We start from the raw sequence: 20,571 nt of genomic DNA on the forward strand, positions 1-20,571 counted from the left end.
ACTACTCTGCTAATAGAAATCAACAGTGGTTGTCTTTTGTAACATGGGAGATCTTCTGGGGTGATGGATATATTCTATATCTTGATTGTACACTTAATTTTTGCACATTTCATTGTAAGCCAAAAATAACTTAAGAAACATATTAAGGAAACTAGATTTTTCTTCTGAAAATGCTTTATTTATATTTGTATTTATACAGTAATTTATCTCCTATCTTTCAGTGTTTCTCAAAATAAATTCTTTTTTGTTTAGATTCAAGCCAGTGTGGGCTGAATCATTTCATTAAATTTGGCAGGTATGTCACATTTTAACATGACTTAAAAATAAATGCATGGATAGGAATGAACACCGTTTTATTTGTAGGCAACATTGTTCTGTGGACAAACCTAAGGTCCAAATCCTGACTCTATCTGTCCAATAGCCGTAATAACCTTGACCAAAATATAGTCTCAGTTTCTTCATCTGTAATAATTATAGCAACCCTTGCGGAGTAGTGCACAATGTATACAAGGTTTGTTATAAAGTAAGTGTTCAACAAATTTTAGTTTCTCTTTTTTGCCTCTTAACTTCAAATGTTTTACCTCTGTACATAAGGCTAGATGTGGAACCAGGTATGCTTCCCATGTAGTTCTGTGTGTTTGACGTGACTAACACCTTGGTAGGATGCAAAACAAAGATGCTACTATAATGCAAAATCTCATAAGGATAGAAAGGCATTAACAGGAAGAAAGGGAGCAGCTAATCTCACCCTTTAAATATAAATTGTTATCTATTTTATTGCTTCCCAACCCAATCTATTTTTTTCTACTTTAGACATAAGAAACCAGGGCAAAAAGGAAGGGAGAAAAGAGAATCCAAATATTCACTTATTTATACAACAAATATTTTCTTGAGTGCTTCCTATGAGTCAGGTATTGATCCCAAACTCTCTGTCCCTAGGACTTAGAGCTGGAATCAAAATACAAGTAAGTTTTAAGGGAGATGTGATTTATGGACTGTTAACTAGATAAAAAAAAACTTCAAAAACTTTTCAATATTCTTTTCTCAAGTCCTGCTAGCATCTCAATGGAAGCAAACATCATAATGGTCTCCTTCCTGCTTTTGAGAGCAGCTGAGATTCTTCTATTGACACAGTTTCTAGGATTGAACTTGAAAAACCAGAAGCAGGGAGTTCCCATTAAGAGTCGTGGCCTTGCAGACTTACCCCTCCTATTTGTCCCACAAGCCAGAATTTTCTGACCTGCAGGGCACAGTGTGGGACTCATCTGTTCTTTTCAGCATTTCCTGGCTAGGGACATAATACTGTGGTCGTAGGAGGAAAGAGTGACACAGAGGAGATTTATTTACAACTGAACTGGATGAGGTAATTAGCAAAGCATCTCTTTAATCTCTGACTACTAACGGGCAGTATATTGGTATTACAGGACAGGACAAGACATTAATGCTCAGAAGTGTTCTAGTAAGTTAAGGGAAAAAAAAAATTCCACAATTTTTTCATGGAAAAAGTCAGTAATTTTCAGAGGTCAATAAGGAAACCCCAGAGCAAATACTTTTAGAAACCAAGAGGGGTTCATCCATGCACTCTTGTGTCTCTCCTCCTGGTTGGTTCTATGTAATGGAGGTAGGGGTGTGTGTGTGTGTGTGTGTGTGTGTGTGTGTGAACAACCTAGACCTATAAGTCAGTTAAGTGGTGACTTTTGGCCCCCTAACCAAAAATGTCAGCTCCCCAGTGCAAGGAATATTATGTGTTTTCTTTACTCCAGTGCCTAGAAAATTGCCTGGCACATAGTAGGCCCTCAATAAAAAGTTGCCAAATGAATGAATGAAAAGCAGAGATACGTTCAACTTGAGCTGTGTTAATCTGATTGCTTTGTGACTTGGGCAACTTATTTAATCTCTGGGAACCATTAAAAAATGGAGGATAACACTGTTACTTCCGTTGTTTACTTGTCAGTGTTTAATGATTCAATATTCAGGACAGGGCTTTGTATGCAGAGAGTGCTGAGTGGAGGTGGACTCCCTTCTCTTGCAGACACTCCCTGACCCTGTAATGATTTAACATGTTGTTATAGTAGAAAGTTGTGTTAACTGGGTGACTCTATGAGGAAGTATTCTAACGGTGACTTAAATATGTTGAAATGGGCATGTTGCACTGGTTATAACAAAGCATTGTCCATCATTCTAGATTTTTCTAACATAAATCTGTTCCAAGGTATGAAAAAAAATCTAAATTTATACAATAACTGTAAGTTGATGAAATAAACATATAATTAACAATTTACTAGCGGTTTGAATATTACAAACAGCGTAATACACCTACTCAATAGGGAGAATTTTATGATTTTGAACAAATTCCATTTTTAATTCCAGGGATTTTATTTATCAGTACCATGTAAATAAGTTGTTTTTGACCTAAAGTTAATAGCTTATTTGGGAAATTATTTGAATAATAAAACAGTTCTTTGGCTTAAAATGGTTGGAAGCTGAAACCTCAAATAAACCTATATCATAGTAAAGGCTATATCAGAGGACTTTATTTAATGGGGTGAAGAAAATATTTCCTGATTTTTTTTTATTACTATAGGGCAGATCTGACACCATTAGTTTCCTTTCCGTCATACATACAGACGAGTAGAATTTGACAGGCATCACTATAAAATAGGTTATAGATAAGTTCAGGCATCTTTCCTTCCACACAGACCTTTTACACTCCGTTCTGATGGGGCTTCTTGAATAGAATGACCAAGGTTTGATTTTAGGCTTCTAGGTCACGGTTTCACCTTGACAACAGTTCTTTCATTTCCAGCCGTAACATTTGCTAGGATCCCTAAGGTGCTTTCATTTTTGTAAGTAGTATAAGGAAAAAAAAAATGGAAGGATAGAAAAAAAAAGATAAAACTTAATTCACATGCTGCAGGACTATCTCTGTGTCTCTGGCACAAAACTTCAAATCCAATCCAAGAACTGGATGTGTATTAGAAGTCTGCAGATTTAAACCTTGTCCACCATGATCAAACTGGATTTATGGAGCATCATAACTCTCCAGACACCATCCAGCAGCTTATTAATTTAATAGACTCCTGCCCATTCACTGATGTTCCTGCCCTGACAGTCTCTCAAGATAAGGCAAAAGCCTTTTGACAGGACAGAGAGCATATATATTTTCTTCTGTTTTCTCGTGGATGGGGTTGTCGACAACTTGAAATGTGTGGCTCAGCAAATTTGTTTTTTTCCTTCTCTTTTTCTTCGCTTTTGCTGTGCAGGAAGGATGACAGAGGCGAGCCTCCAGAGAGTTCCAGGGGTCAGGGGGGCCTGTGTTTCCCCTAAGTACTTACTTAGCATTTTGTTTTGCAAAATAACAATGAATTGATTTAAAGGCATACACATGGGACAATTTCACCATGAAAAGAAACAACATTACAATTTAATGCCTAATATAAATTAAGAGGTGTTGGAGAGAAAAGGAAAAACAGCAATAAATGTTCCCATTAAACAGAGTACAGCAGCATTTTCTTTTCTTTTCTATAATCCCATTTGTGGGAATGAGGGGGAGTGCCGAAAAAGATAGCACTCAAGCTGTTGTATATTTAAAGACAAAACAGGAAGAACTTTTCAATGTTCTTATTTTCCCTTTATGATATTCTCATGCTCTACAATGGTGTTTATTTGCAAATGAATTCACAAGTCTCTGAGAGTTATTACACTAGTATACTGCAAGGTTAACTGTTTCCATCCGTCCTGGTACTCTTCAGTTAAAGACACATCAGTAATCACTAGACCTTGGCTTCTGAAACTTAAGCGTGCACACAGATGACCTGGTATCTAGTTAAAATGCAGATTTGGATTCCGTAGGTCTGAATGGGGCCTGAGCTTTAGCGTTTCTAACAAGCCCATGCAGTACTGCTGGTTGGCAGACCACTTTTAAGGAGCACGACATTAGCCAAGCTTTTAAAAAAGGGCAAACTTAGATATGGACAAATGATACCCCAGTGTCATACCAATGTAAAACATAACTTGAATATATAACAAAAAGTTCACAGATTCCCTACCTGGCATATAGTGGGTACTTGACTAATATTTCAATGAATTGAAGAACTCCCAAATTTCATGTAATGGCCTGCTTTTTATAATCTCCCTTCATTTTTACATGTGTGTAAAGACGATTATCTTAATTTCCTTTGAGATGGTTAACTACAATGGTGTATGTAAAGCCAGGGATAAGATGAAAAGTAACATGCCCATTTTCTTATACACATTTTCTCCTCACTTCATTTCACTGATAGAAAGCTATCTTTCTTATCTGTATCTCTAGTCAAAATGCAAAACTATGAAGTGAGACTTCTAAACTAAACTATTGTTTGGCTTAAATGTCCTAAGTAGGCCTTTTTATTTTATTTCAGTTTCTGGCTTCCTACACTCACTCTAATCTAGAAACCTACACTCAAAGCACAGAAAGACAGCAGAGATTATACTTATGATATTTAAGATTTTATATTACCAAGCTAGTTCTAATATTGAGAGACTCCAAATTATTATTTACTAGTTAATTGATAAAGTGTGTATCTTTTGGGGGGAGGGGCACAGGACTATCATACGTTACGTATTATATCAAATTAACTATGAAAACCTAAGTTGCTTCGTAGAAGTATTTGCTAAGTACTCTGAAAATGTTAAGTTTTCATAATAAGCCTCTGAGACTTAACATTTCTTGAAAGAATGCACAAAGTAAAGGGTATTGAACTGGAGAGCCGTCATTCTTGAAAATCTTTACTGACAACAGAGACCAGACAGTGATGATAAATACTAGATTTCTGAAGGAAAAAACGGCTTAAAGTAATTTATTCTTATTGAATTTCAATGGGCAGTAGATAGAACTACATAGCTAGATAGAGAGAAAAAGCTTAACTGTTCATACTTAAATGGTGTATTTTGGATCCATTCTTTTGGCTGGGATATTCTTGCTTGAAACACCACGATATACTGTCTTGGTTGACCCCACTGTTGTCTGACAAGTCTTCACATACTTAAGAAAGACTAATGAGAATATAACTTTTCTGAAGTACCACTGTATGTCATGGCATATAAGGTGCCCTTTTAGTTTAAAAATAGCCTTCAAAAATGGGGTGGACTTAAACACCAAGGGAAAATGAAAAGCCTCCAATTTCACGTCTCAGAGCAAAGACTTGAGGTCTGGCTGACTTCCCCCAAGTGAAGAGCAAGAAGAGCAGACACAGGGCTTCCCTGGTGGCACAGTGGTTGAGAGTCCGCCTGCTGATGCAGGGGACACGGGTTCGTGCCCCGGTCCGGGAAGATCCCACATGCCGCAGAGCGGCTGGGCCCGTGAGCCATGGCCGCTGAGCCCGCGCGTCCGGAGCCTGTGTTCTGCAACGGGAGAGGCCACAGCAGTGAGAGGCCCATGTATCGCAAAAAAAAAAAAAAAAAGAAAAAGAAAAGAACAGCAGACACAGTCACTGCTTGATGGGAGAAAGTCAAGTGGATCCACAAAGAATTGCGTAGTAATGGTGAGCCAATGTCTTGGCATGGCTGCTGTAAAAAGATGTCAAATAAAACCCTAAGGTTTGACAACATCTTTGGCATGTATATAGATTCTAATTTTGCTAAATTCTTTTATACACCTTCATTCTAACTGATGTAGCACAATGTACGCTGTATTTACATAGGATATTCCAAAGAAATCCTCTTGTATTAGATTCTCCAGCATTAAAAAAATCTTGCTAAGACATGGAATACTTTTCTAGATATGGAGAGAAGAGTATTTTGAGTACTGGATTTTCAAATGATGTTCATACTAGTGATTTGTGAAACTAAAGCAAGTCCCACTAGAGTTTACTATGTTGAATGATGCATCCTAATACCCATTAAAAATAATTCAAAATTCAGTGAGTATATTCTACGTATTGTCTGTGGAGAAGTGAGAAATGGTGTCATTGCATCTGAGGTGTTCACATCCAACTTGGGACAAGGCTGGGGTGGAGCTCTCTCCCTGGGATGGGACACAGAAGGCTTTTCAGAGGCACTTACACATGCTAAGTCTTGAATGATACCTGTTGCCAAGATAAAGATGTCTAGAAGGTTATTAAGCAAAAGAAACATGATGTATAAAGACAGATATGAACAAGTAAAGAATAGCTGAGGAATTTTAAATAACTGAGTATAGTTGGAGTATAGTTGGAGGGTATCTGCGGAGCATGAGTGAGAAATGAAACTATAAGTAGTAGGATAATTAAAAAAAAAATTCCAGATGGGATAAGCTATGGGAAACATAGAAATGAGAAGAAACAAGACTACAAAATGATGTTTAGTGAGGGAGAAACCTGGCACTGGGTGTGGAAAGGGATAAATCAGATCAAGCCTCGTGGAATAAAAAGCTGTCAACAAGGAGACCTGTGACAGAGTCACTTCAATGGAATCACGAAGGCAGAAACAGCAAAAGAGAAGATGCTGGAATTCAGGAAGTTAAAGGAATGCATGCAAAAACTTTGCAGAAGCTTACCTAAGAAAAGAAGCAGAGAGGGCTTCCTGTTAAACATGATGAATTGATTGCATGCATTTATTTCTACTCCCTTTCAGTCACGTGACGATAGAGAAGAAAAAAATAATGATGAGGGCAAAGAGATGGGGCAGAGTAGGCAATAGAAGTCAACAACATCTTGGAAGCTAGAAAACTGATGGAGTGATAGATGACACAGCAGAGCACGGAAGGCTGAAATCCAAGTACTTGAAGAGAAGCTGGCCAACGAGTAGCAAAAGCAGATTTATTCTGCAGAATCCTGGAAAAGATCAGAAAGTAAAGGAACCTGTGGCACCTTGAAAGGTAGGGTGAGCAGTGGAGCTAAAATTTGCAGGACTGGCCTTCTAAGTAAGAAGCTGTTAGCTATACTTGCTCAGCTATTCCCTGCAGAGCTAAGTGACATTGCTTTCCCACTCTGGAGGCTTAGTCTTTGAAGCAACGGAATAGAGGCTTTAGATCCAGAGACACAGGCTCAGCCAAGGGTAGTACTAAAGTTTCACCTGCATTAGAAGATTAAAGGAACATCTACATTCTCAGCAATGAGATAGGACTTTCCCAATGTACCACCTGGTCCAGTTTGCCCACAAAGTCCTCAGATTGCTGGTTACAGGCTCATCCATATCAGAAATGAGACTGGCGTTCTCTGGAGAAGCTAAACATGCTAATACAAAAAATTACATACACTGTCATTTGGAGACCTCATTACCATGGCTAGGTTGTCATCCTATGACCCCACACAAAAGCTACCAGTTGACAAGCTCTGCCTTCTCAGGCTGCTCTTGCATTCACCCCTTAGTGCCCCACTCTTAAACGATGAAGTAGGTATTCACGGATCTCTAGCCACTTGAGGAAAGCTTCAGCACTAAATACAGGGACAAAAACAGGCAGAAGAAAGTAAGAAACAATGCATGGGACACACAACTTCCTAATCATTCTCCACATCCTACTTCAGGGATAAAGGAAAAATATCCATATTAAAAAGAGCAAGATGTTGAAAAAAAGGAACAGTCAGGGAACAAGAAAGACCCCTTGTAAATTATAAACATGAGAGTTAAAATTCAATAGTGAAGGTAAGGTATAAAGTTTGAGGACACCTCAGAAAGTTCAACCAAGTCAGATTTCCTAATCATGGGAACATTATTAAATCCATACTTTATATTGCTTTTCACAGAAAAGAAAAAGCTGTAACCCATTCATTATCGATTAATTCTTTCATAAATATTTAATGAGCACCTACTATGTGTCATAGATGGCTTCAAAAAACATACAGAATTCCTGTCCTTAAAGAACTCTCATTCTAGGGGTGGGAGGATGACATTAATTTTTTAAAATAAATGCTAAAATGCCAGATATGAGGATAAATGAGAGAGATGTTATAGACTGAATGCTTGTGTCCCCAACTCTAAATTTATATGTAGAAGCCCTAACAACCAATGTAATGGTATAAGAGGTGAAGCCTTTGGGAGGTAATTAGGTCATAAGGGTGAAGACCTCATGATGGGATTAATGCCCTTACACACACACACACACACCACCATATGAAGATACAGCAAGAAGGTGGCCATCTGTAAACCAGGAAGATGGGTCCTCACTAGATACCAAATCTGCCTGCACCTTGATCTTGAACTTTCCGCCTTCCAGAACTGTGAGAAAGAAGTCTGGTGTTAAGCTACCAGCCTATGGTGTTTTGTTATAGCAGCCTGAATTGACTAATACGGAGGAGAATGAGGAGAGAAACAGAGACAGAGTAGTTAGGCAGACCCTCTGGGATGGCAACATTTGGAGAGTGTTTTGAATGAAGCAAGAGAGGGGCCCATGTGGGGGCAGAGCAGGGCACAGTGCACAGGCCCTGAGGCAGAGGCATTCTTTGTATTTTCAAACAAAAGCAAGGGCCTGTGACACTGGAACAGAATAGTTAGAGAGTCACAGTAAATAACCCACAGAGGTATCCAGGGGAAGATCATGTAGGGCATTTTAGGCCAAGGTAATAACCTTGTAGGCTTAGTTCAGGCGTTGCCAAGCTTTCTCTGTAAACGGTCAAATAGTAAACACTTCAGGCTTTGCAGGCTAGAGGGTCTCTGCCGCAACTACTCGACTCTGATGTTGCGGTGTGAAAGCAGCCACAAACAAATTATACAAACAAATCATGGTAGCTGTATTCCAATAAAACTTTATTTACAAAAACAGGCGGTGGGTCAGATTTGGTCTCACGGGCCATACTGATCCTTGTAATCAGGCTAATTGTAAAAGGAAACCACTTGTTGGAGGGTTGTATGTGCTTCTACTTTTCCATTTTCGCTGGAAAACAAGAAGCAAGGTCATTATCTAACAGGGGATGGTATATATTTGGGGAGACAGAAGTCTGACATAGTCACTTTGAAGACGGATTCGGAAAAAAGATCTGTATTGCCAGGCTACTTACACTGAGGGATCACATTCACCTCACGGTCAAATGTAATATAAACTGGTCAGCATTGGTTTCTGTTGTAATTTTGTTGTTGTGAGTGGTGGTGATGGCCTCATTGTTGTATTTTGACCACACATTTATATAGCACTCACTGTGGATCAGGCACTATTCTAAACACTTTATAAATATTACTTCCCCTAGCTTCTGCTGCTTGGATAAAGCCAGGGGAAGGTGGAAAGTTGGATTGATTAGAACGAGGGTATTCAGGCCACTAAAGGCCAGAGAAGGAGAGAAAAGCGAGAGGGTGCAAGAGAGTAATTAGAAAGTTGGGCCCATGGAATCCGAGTCAGGTCCTCTGAAAGTAAGGACGGGAGGTTGGTGGGCAGGGCAATGATGGTGAAGACATAAGGGCATTGGAGGTACATTTGGTGTTGAAAAATTTGTTGGAGTCAGGTAATGAGTGGAGAAAAGCGGAAGATTTATATTATCTTCTAGAAAGATGTAGGTACCAACATTATTTCTTGACAGATAAAGTCTTGTTTTTATTAGCGGATGGACCTGAGCTTTACCTTTGACACAATAATCAATAATCTTAGTAAAATCCCAATGTGAATATGTGTGCCTCAGAACTTTCAGTAGCTCTCCATTACCCCCTTGATGAGGTCTTTAGACTGAGCACTCAACCGAACCCACAACATGGCCCTCAGAAACGTTTGCAGGCTTGCCCCTCACTAGTCTTATTTGTAAATTCTCTGTTCTAAAGTGTGCCCTGACACTCTCGTGAAAACACGGTATGTATCACAGCCTGTAAACTTGTAGGCACACACTTCAACCTCCTCAAATGCCTTCCCCCATTTCTCAAATTTATATTCAACTTTCAATATCCACCCAAAATTCCACATCTTCTGTCAACTTTGCCTTGACCATGTAAGACAGAACTCAGCGTTATGCAACCTTCATCAATTAAGCTCTTTCAACAAACTCCTTAAGTCAGAGGTGTGTTTCATATTCCTCTGTATCCCTCATGACACCTGGGCCATAACATGTGCAGAGCCTGTGCTCAGTTACTTTTATTTTATTTGGAAAATTATCTTGTGAAATACAAAGTGTCAGGACATTTACAGAGATACTAAAGAAAAATATATATCACTAGAATATAATTTAAATTCCATGGATGAGGGACTTCACGGGTAAGGCAAAGATTTTTGTTCTGTTAGTTTGGGTTGTATAAAAAGAAGAGGAGGAGTGTAGTTAAGACAAAGGGTGATTTTCGTTTGCGAATATTTTTCTTAAATTATATAAGGACCATAATCAAAGTGAAGAAAACTATAAAGGAGGAATACAGAAAGATTTTCCCAAACCTTACCACCTTTACAGAAATACTTTTATAGTTTCAATGTATTGATATTTCTTCCCCATGTGTTTTGCTGTACATATACTTTTAAAATACAATTATAATCATACTAGGCACGAAACCTCATACTCTACTTTTCAGTTGGAATTATAATACAATACTTTTTTTTTCTATGTAATACACTGTTCTAAAGAAATATTCACAATATCTTACTCTGGAAACATCCACCCTAAAGAGCTGTTCCTCATTTTAGCTGATAAAGATCCTTTTGGGGGTAGCTTTCGAGATTAGCATCACTTTGAATGACAAGCTAACATCTCTGAATGATAGTGAGTCACCTCTCAGAAGACCCCACTCTTCATACTTCATTTTTATACTTATGAAACTGATATATTCTTAGTTCTTATCATTTGCCAACATCCTACCTGGGTTTTTACCCCTAAGAGACAGAAGCTTCATTCATGCATGGATCCAGGATGGTTTAGAAGCTTTTTCTCCAACATATGAGAGCTCATCTAATCCACTGAAGTAATTAATAGTATTATCGTGCAGGATTATTTACCAACATTTCATTAAGGAAACTCACAGTGATGTTGATATGAAAACAAATATATTTTTTTCCACATCAAATAGCATACATTAATAATAACTCAGGACATAAACTATTCAGTATGACCAGACCCAGACTGAAATAACATCAGTAAATCACTAACATAATTGTAAAAACAGTAAATGCATAGTAAAAAATGGAAATGGCAGAAGGCCCTATATTTGCTGAAGTTGCTGTCATTCTGCAATTTGCAACAGACAGCTCCACTGTAAATAACACATTCACTGGTGGGGTCACTTGTCTCAACCTTAAGAACCCCTCAGAAATGACAATTTGAATCAAAACGATGGTTTTCTAAAGCAGCCATTTAAAGCAATCACTGATTCCTAGAACAGGCATAATAAATTGCTCACGCCCCAAACATCTCTCATTCTTAGAGAACATAACCGGAAAAAGCCTCAGATGTTCATGAAACATATTGGGTTTTCGGCATCGCGTTATCCTGTGGTGCTCTGCAATCAATTACTGTTATACCACCATCATTAATAATTTTCTTAATGAAAATGATTCTGTTGATCTCTGCTGTATTTTAATTATCAGAGTTAAGCATAATTACACTGCAGCTCTGAGCTGGCATGTGGACTCCTTTAGGGCGCAATTTTGTTTTAACACACTGATAATGTAATTTTACATTGTGTCAGTTTGTTTGGTTATTATCCAGTTGTACAATTCCACTGTATTCCTGATAACAGATAATAACCTTAGTACCTCCTATATCCTGAAGTCATTTAAAAAGCAATATTGGAATTCTGCGGCTAGCTAACTTAATCGCCTTATGATTTTATAATTCCTGCTCCTAAATATTTGGCTCAGGCACCCACCCTCTTTTAAGAATACTGTAAAACTAGACAACAGTTATACATTTTCTGTGAACTACAGAATGGTTAAATAAACAAATATGAGCACAAGTTTTTCTTTTTAAATTACTTTCTTATTTATATAGCATTAGGTCCTTTAAGTAAAGTTAACCATGAACTTGTAGGCTAGTTCGGAAAACTGACTGCCATGTTAGACAAGGCTGTTTCAAAATTCTAGGAACATGCAACAGATCCTCTATTTTGAGGTGGAAAATAGTCCAGACTTTTGCAAGGGTCCTTCTAATGGAAGATCTTTGTTTTAAACAGTTGATCAATTTAGTCAGTGTGCAGAAAGTTGCTCATCCAAGTTAGGTTATATTAGAATTACAGTCGTTATTTCAACAGTACCTGGTATAGGACCTTGAATGTAATACACAATCAGTCAGGGCTTAACTGAATTAATTGCATGATTACATTTGTCCAAACAAGCAAAATCAGAACTTTGAAGATGGTCATAGAATGATTTGGAGATTAGTTTTCTACATGACTTTAAATTTCTGTGGCCTTCGAAGCAACAGAGAAATTAGCATAAGGTACTGCTGTCACTGCTGTTTTCGTTCTGGAAAATAATTCTTTCTTAAAAACCAAACCACAGAGCAAGGAAAAAAAAGTTTCATTGATAAATATGTACGTAAATTTGTGAAGAAGACCAATAACCTACAATCTAGGCCTAGTAAATGGTATCATCAAAACTCTGCTAAATTGTATAATTGGGAATCAAGGTCAACACGCTTAAGATTGAATATCAATTTCATCACGTATGAGCTATATATCCTTGAACTATTTACCTACCTAAACCTGAGTTTACTCATCTGTAAAGTGGGAATAATTCTGCTTACATCATAATTTTCTTGTAGCAGTAAGCCAGAAAATGTTTGTAAAGTGTTTAAAACCATGCCTGGCACAGAATATGCCTGGCATCGAATAAATGGTAACTGCTATTGCTAGTTTTAATATTATCATCATTATTATCTTTATACTAGCATTTTACATATGACTTTCATTAAAAATATCATGTGCCCAAGGGAAAAAATATATTTAGGTAAAGGCTTCTGGCCTCTGATTCTATAATGCAGTTCTCTGCAGATACTGTGGGTTCACAGGGACCAAATGGGATTTATGGAATTCTTGGCTATAAATCTGGTATCTGATGACCAGGTTTTCTCACACACTTGCTTGATACCAACATGGAGGTCTGGGTTCATTTCCTCTAAATTTGTCCTGACATATAACCAAAAGGGCAAACTGGACTGAGTATAAGATCATCAGCAATATAATATTTATAATAACATATGCGGTTATGTGTACGGGTGCATCTTCACAAAAATCCTGTGAGATGGCCACTGCTATTTCATTGTTACAGTTGAAAAAATCAGGATTTAAAGAGGAAAAGTGGTTTGCCCAAGGTTCCATCTAAGCAACAGTTTTTTACAATGATATTGTGCTTTCACATAAAAAGAAATCTTGCATGGTTAAGGTGAGATTGAGGGTTAGCTGATACTTTTTCACTCCTTTGACTGACACTGTTTATTCTCTTCATCCAGATACCTAGAGAATGTGGCTGCTCTGAAATAACACTCCACGAAAACCCAAATAATTTAATTTTTCCTCATCTGAAGTGAACTGAATGAACAAACTCACATGCAAGATGCTAAAGGTTTAATTTCAAATGTTCAAAAACGTGAAACTCGAAGTAACTTATTTACTTTTCACAAATGAGAAAGGGCACCATACTGTGCAAATGCTATAAAAAATACAGAGGTATAGAGAAAAGAGGAGAAGTTAATTTCCAATGCTCGACAGGCATTCATGGATTTTAGGAGTAAGTGGGCAGGCCTCTGCTCATCTTACCCTCCGCCAGCCTCCCTTTAACTCCAGCATGGTGCTTTTTAGTATTTTTCCATTGGAGATAAGTAAATTAGAATTATCTGGAGTCTGCTGAGAATAATGGCAGAAACCAGACAACCCAACAAGTCTGGTCCATCAGTGTCTGGATGAGCTAATTACTTTCTGGAATGACAGGGGGTAGTTGAGGCAGGGAGAAAAAGGTATATCAGATTATAATATTAATGCTAAATACTATCCTTTTTTTTTTTACTTTGATAAAACAGGATGATGGCAGCCTGTCAAATAGCCCTAAGTGATGTAATTTGATAATAATTATTTGATGGACACCCTGGAAATGAAAATTTTATAATTATATTTAATTTTACTGCTAGCCCACATTTAAAAATACTTCAAAAAGTAAGCATGTCTCTTAAATGGTAACAGTTACATGCCATAAGAAAATATTATAAAAAAATGCCACAGTTAAGGCATTTAAAAATGCTACATATACGTATTTTACATTCTATTTGTAAATAGGTACTAATAGACTTTCAGATAGCCAGGCCCAATAAAGGTGATTTTGGCGTAGAATTCATAAGTAGTTTCGGTTCTTAGCTAGAAAACAAAATAAGGCAATGCAATTTTGGCATCTGGAATTTACTTTTCATCTTCAGGGAGAGCTTTTTAGACATTAGGAGTAATGTGTTGCATCTGGGTACATGGATGTTAGCCCATCAAGCAACCATTCTTTTCTGTCTGGAAGTGTAGCACTTCGGTTTCACTTGGGGAACTTCTCCTTTGTCTCAGTGGTTTATGTGGGGTTAGGTCTACAGATGATTGTAGTTTGTCGGGAAGAGTCATAGTGATTAATTGGTTCAAGCATTGGTATGTGATGTACCCCAAATAAAACCCAGAAAAGCTCTCTTTTCACTGGGATTGCTGTGCTTGTAGAATGAGTTTGGAGTTTCCCACCACTTGACAAGAACATTTCTGAGGATGAAACACACAAAGAAAGAAGAGGCAGAAGATAGAGGCCGTCTGGGGACAAAGTGAGAACAACTGAATTAAACTGATCCTGACGTTTAGAAGATCCCTGGATTCTCAGTTATATGAGCAGATGAACTCCCCTACCCCCAATACACTCACGCATGCACGCTCACACACACACACACACACACACACACACACACACTTACACTTTGATTATGTTTTGTATAAGCCGATTTCATCTGGATTTCTATCATTTGAAAACAAAACAGCCCCAACTGATAAATAACATACACATTAGGAAAATGTCTCGCACATTACAGATGTTCAAGTCAATTCTGTACCTATTAAATCTAAATCACCAAACCCTTCCAACTACAAAACTCTTTTGCTTTGAGAAGGCTTATCATATCCATAGCCTGTGAAGACATAAGGCTTCAGAGCTCATGTGGTCCTGGTAGGAGTGATTCCTGGGTTCCTATTTTCCATGATGAGAACAATCCCTAGTATAATCCTAGAATATCGAGGTATTCACAGAACTTTGAGTGAACTATTCCCTTCCTCCAAAGGCAACCTGAATTCTAGGAATTAGCATCAGGCCTCTGAAGCCCATCTAGGAGATCAGAGTAGAGTCTACAGCAGAGTTTTCCCAAGTGTGTTAACCAGAGAACTAATTCCAATGTTCCAATGGATGTCCACTAGTTGGAGAAAAAAATATATGCATATCTTATAGTCAAACGAGTTACACAGGTTTTTATTTTGTTTTGTTTTACTACAGGACTTCTCAGAGCATTCATACCAGAAGGCCTTGTGAGTTTTCAAGAGGGGCCAAGATAGGCAATATTTGGTCCTGGGACTTTTCCTTTAATCTTAGGGTTATGTGAAGTGTACTTTGGTAAGTGCTATATTATAATAATACTCTGTGATTTCTGCACAGAAATGCTTGCATAGTTTAAGAGAATTTATTCATCATGTAATAGTGTCAAGGGGAAAGGTAGAGTCATACAGTGCAGAGAGTATAGGATTGGAATTATCAAAACCTGGATTTAAATTTGGCTTCTCTGTTAGCTCTCCTGGACCAGAGACAGCCATACTACTGCTCTAAGTCACACACAATGTAGGCTGTGTAAAATAAGAAACACACTACTTATCTCATCTAGCTGCTTGAAAGCTTAATGCAGGGAGAACGTATTCTTATATGTACAACTCAGGCCCTTAATTAGACAGATGTGTGTTTGCATCCCACTTTAAACACTTAGTAGTTAAAACACTTTGCTGTACAGCAGAAATTAACACAACATTGTAAAGCAACTATACCTCAATTAAAAAAAACAACAACACTTAGTAGCTATGTGACCATGACAAATTACTTAATCTAGCTATGTCTCAATTTCATTTTTTATAAAATTGGGTAGGATGTTAATTACCTACTAGGAGGTATTAACTGATGATTAAATGAAATTATGCATATACAGTAGTAACTACAGCCCTTGTTATTTGAATTGCAATGCCATCTGTTCTTGTAAGTTGAACAATATCGGGTTACCTTTTGTAGGTTAAAAACTACTGAATATTAGGAATTCATATTGTTCATCATCACAGTATGTGATGTGTCTATTATAGTTTCTAGCAACCATTCATCATTTGTTTATCTGGTCAACCAATCATTATTTACTCTGTGCTCTTTTTGTACAGGCAGCCTGCCAGACCAAGGATAAAAAGATGACTGAGACATAATCCTTGCCCTCAGTAAATATAGAGTAGATTGGAAAGGCAGGCAATAATACCTAACTTTTTACTACTCTTTTTTTGAAACATAAAATGATAATCATAAAACGAGGTTAAAAGAGCAATGAGAGAAGTGCATAGAATTTGGTATGGGACTACCAAGGAGAGGATTCAGGGGTGCTTAATAAAGGGTGGCTGTTATTATCTATGTACAAAGCTAGCACACAGTTGGGCTCAATCTATGCTTTATGAGTTAATCAATAAGCTTCTACAAATTACTCCAAAATGCTTATTGCCAAGAGGCTTAAGGTATATCTAACCATAATGCAAACATGTAAACATGTTCAAACTAACGTACTCCATGGAACATAGAATTACAATTTTGTTATAGTGTTTTTCCTTATGTAACAATATAATAATCATCTCTTCTAAAACAATGCCCGATTTAAACATGTAATGGATTTGGATTACGATAGAATAGCTATCCTCTTGGTTCCTCCATATTACATTGCCATCATAGAGATAAGATATTGTACAACAAAAATTTAGTCCCAGTCATTGATCCTACACTCCAAGCCATCTTTTGCAGTGTTTGCGTTCTGAATGTGGACACTGGTAAGCTGGTTCACTATAATATTGCTTCCCATTTTGATAGACCATAGTGACATATCCTGGGAAAATCTTACTTCCCTTCTAGTTAAAAGCTCCCACCAGCATACCACAGGTATTTGGTGTTTGAAAATAAGTGGGTATGAGACCAGCAGTTACAGAAGGAAAAAGAATATAATCAGATCCTGGTGTGCAGATTGTCTTTTTAGCTTGCAAATTCCCTCTTTCTGGTGTTTCAACTTTCAAAGGCTTATGGTAGTTTAAAGGCAATCCTCTTATAAGTGTACAAATTGTAATGATTATAGGAACAAGTTGTAATTGTTTCTAGCAAGTTTTTAAGAGTCTCTGATGTTATGATTAGTGTTTTATATGTTAATATATTGATAGGGGTGCTTATTTGCTTGTTCCCTTGTATGCTTTTATGGTTTCTAGGTTCAATGTGCAAATACATCTTTGATCTCAGTAGGTCTATTTGGTTAAAAAGGAAAGCGAAAAGAAATTAAACATGAGAAGCACAAAGTTTTGCAATATTTACGAAGGAGTGAGATTAGGGATTTCACTGTAAAAGTACAGAGCTTGGGCCCAGAACCTGAATATGGAGAAAAGTGCGGCAAACCACACCACACACGTGGAGGGGCCTGAGTTTGGGGGAGTCAGTCCCATGTTGTGTGTCCCGGAGCATCGGTTCCTTTGCAGCCAGGGTGTAGCTGTTTGACGCAGTCTAGGTTGATGCCACACTGAGCAAATCAAAGGTAATGCTCTGCAAGCCATCGCTTCCTCTCTAGCATTTGCCTCCTGCCCTTCAGAAATCACCATGGGGAGGAATTCTCAGCCTTTGCAATGGCTTCCTTTTCAGCTATCCCCTCATCGTGTGTGATTTCAGGAAACTGGCTGGAATGCAGTGCCTTCTAGAACTCGCACCTTGACACCCTGACATGGACTGCCAAATTTCAAAAGGAATTTACTTTTTGATGGATGATGCCTAAGAGAGGAATCCGAGATTTCATCAAACCCGCTCTGAATAAAAGTAACAGTGAGGAAGGTACTAGTCAAGGCACTCCAATCCACGGTTAGGTGAATGGGTATGGTGCTAAGTAATTAATGGTCTAACACATTTTGTTTTATGCTGTACAGGAAAAGAACAAAAAACAAACAAAAAAACCCCCAGTAGGCTTGCTGAAGCTACAGGTTAGGGAGATTCATAAGGGAAAAAGGAAGAGAGAGGATCCCATTTTACTTTGTACTCCCATTTCAGCTCATTTGGTTCTACTTTGCAACACTCAGGTTTCAATACATCCAAAGCGAGAGGGAAATGATCTTGCACTTACCTTTGCTGTACACAATGCAGTTGTTTTTGTTGTCTTCCACTCCTTGCCAAGTCACATCCAGTAGCCACTTGGGACCAGCAGTCAGCACCATCGGGACCTGAGCCTTTGTCTTCTGTAGAAAGAATGATAACAAACGGATGCCATTTGCTTTCGTTGATTAAAAAGTTGAATAATAACTGTACTAATCATTTTATTTTTCCAAATAACTAAATCTCCTAAACCATAATCCAAGTCCTTATTCCCCTGTCTCATGATATCTTTTTAAGACGACAGAAGCTGTAAAGCTTGACTGCTTTCACTAATCTGAATGGTAGAATTATTATCAAGAATATTTTTTTTTTCTAAATGATACTGGATCAGATCTCCAAGATTAGACAGATCTCTTGCAGCTCTGAATTATAAAAAGAATGCAGATGACTTTCATTGCAAAGAGCTGAGTGTTTAGAAGTGAACTTTAGACACATTGTACTTTACTATCAACAGGATCTCACTATTTCCTGAAACAGACAGGAAAGAATTTAAAGAATCAGGATCCATTTCAAAGCTCTATCCTGAGCAACATTTATATTAGAGTAGAAATTTATTCTGAATGAATAATGAAATCCACCAACACCCTAAGTATGGATATGTAGTCCCACTGAAACTGAAATAATATTAATGCTAATGACTCACCATACACTGTCTCCGAAAAGACTATAAAAGAGGAATTGGGAATAAATTCAGATGCAGAGCAACTAAAGCATGACATTCCTTGCTCTGAAAAGCATAGAAGCAGGGAGACAAGTGCTCTAGTTCTAACAAAATATTTTCAGTGTACATTTTAAATATAAGGCTCAAAAGGGTCATCATTCTAGGCCGTTTGCAACCCAAATTATTTGTCTTTAACTATGTTAAACATGGCAGGAAATAAACCAGGGAGGAAATAAGTAAGCCTTAGCAAGACTGGTGTTTCCCAATGAGTCAGAGTGAATTGGCATTCAGATGTTTATCATTCACCAGCCCAGGTTCTGTATATCAACTATCATGAAACCACAACACAGAGTACAATACAAGGGTCTCAAGGTAATTTTTGAACTGAATTTTCTCCTAGATATGATCCTGCCGGAGAGATCTCTGCCCATTCTGGGACTTTCCCACATGTTATGTGCTATCACAAATTTCCCAAATTGGCATTAGCAAGTATCCACTTGAGGAGTTCTATGTAATTTAGCCATTTCAAATCTCTCAGGAATCCGGAAACCTCATTTCACTGGCCAAATGACGACACTGATAGTGCATGAGACACAGATCTTCTATTGATACTGCAAAGCCATATTAAAAGCTATGCATAAAATCAATGCTAACCCTTTTTATTTTGCGGTACGCGGGCCTCTCACTGTTGTGGCCTCTCCCGTTGCGGAGCACAGGCTCCGGACGCGCAGGCTCAGCGGCCATAGCTCACGGGCCCAGCCGCTCCGCGGCATGTGGGATCTTCCCAGACCGGGGCACGAACCCGTGTTCCCTGCATCGGCAGGCGGACTCTTAACCACTGCGCCACCAGGGAAGCCCCTAACCCATTTTTGATGTATCAATTATATTGTAAGAGGTAAAAACTACCATAAAATATACTACTTAATGGAAAAAATCAACCATGACAGACAAATTAAAAATAAGTCTAAAAAAATACTTCAAATATTAAAACAGAGGAGGCGGTAAACCAGATCAACCATAAGAAATACTAGCATACTGATTTTTCATGTTCATACTTTAATTCATTTTAAAGTCTTCAATTTTTCAACTATGTATCTTAATATTTGGAAAGTAAAACCATGAAAAACAGTTATCTGAAAACCCTGGGGGAAGAAAGTAATTTTATATTATAATTTTTTAAAACAATCTAGACAAAGTGTTATCAAGTTATCCCTCTGGTTAATAGTCTAGGTCAGGGGTCCCCAATCCCCAGGCTGCAGACAGGTACTGTCTGCTGCCTGTTAGGAACCTGGTCGCACAGCGGGAGGTGAGTGGTGGGTTAGTGAGCGAAGCTTCATCTGCCGCTCCCCCTCACTCGCATTACTGCCTGAACCATTCCCATCCCCGCCACCCCAGGGAAATATTGTCTTCCACGAAACTGGTCCTTGGTGCCAGAAAGGTTGGGGAGCGCTGGGCTAAGTGACGATTTTGTTTTTCCATTTTCAAAATAGAATTTGAGAACAAGTAAGCTTCTTCAATCTGAAATGAAGGTGGCCCATATCCAATTAAATCGTAGGTCTTAATTATGCATACTTCAGCTCCATTTACTACTAGAGAAGCAGGTAAGTCCATAGATCAGGGTCAGCAGGTCTCCAAGCAAGCA

General features: G+C 38.0%; 1 protein-coding gene across 2 annotated transcripts in view; it reads right to left on the reverse strand.

Annotated features, from left to right (window-relative positions):
• The window catches only part of ZFPM2 (zinc finger protein, FOG family member 2), a 474,885-nt gene that overhangs the window by 138,684 nt on the left and 315,630 nt on the right, over positions 1-20,571 (reverse strand). For both annotated transcript variants that reach the window (XM_007446542.1, XM_007446543.1), the window contains exon 5: positions 18,240-18,351. In XM_007446542.1, the coding sequence (XP_007446604.1) occupies positions 18,240-18,351 (112 nt within the window). The remainder of the gene's footprint in view (positions 1-18,239; positions 18,352-20,571) is intronic.

Source organism: Lipotes vexillifer, unplaced genomic scaffold (genome assembly GCF_000442215.2).
Source record: "Lipotes vexillifer unplaced genomic scaffold, Lipotes_vexillifer_v1.1 scaffold327, whole genome shotgun sequence".
Lineage (NCBI taxonomy): Eukaryota > Metazoa > Chordata > Mammalia > Artiodactyla > Lipotidae > Lipotes > Lipotes vexillifer.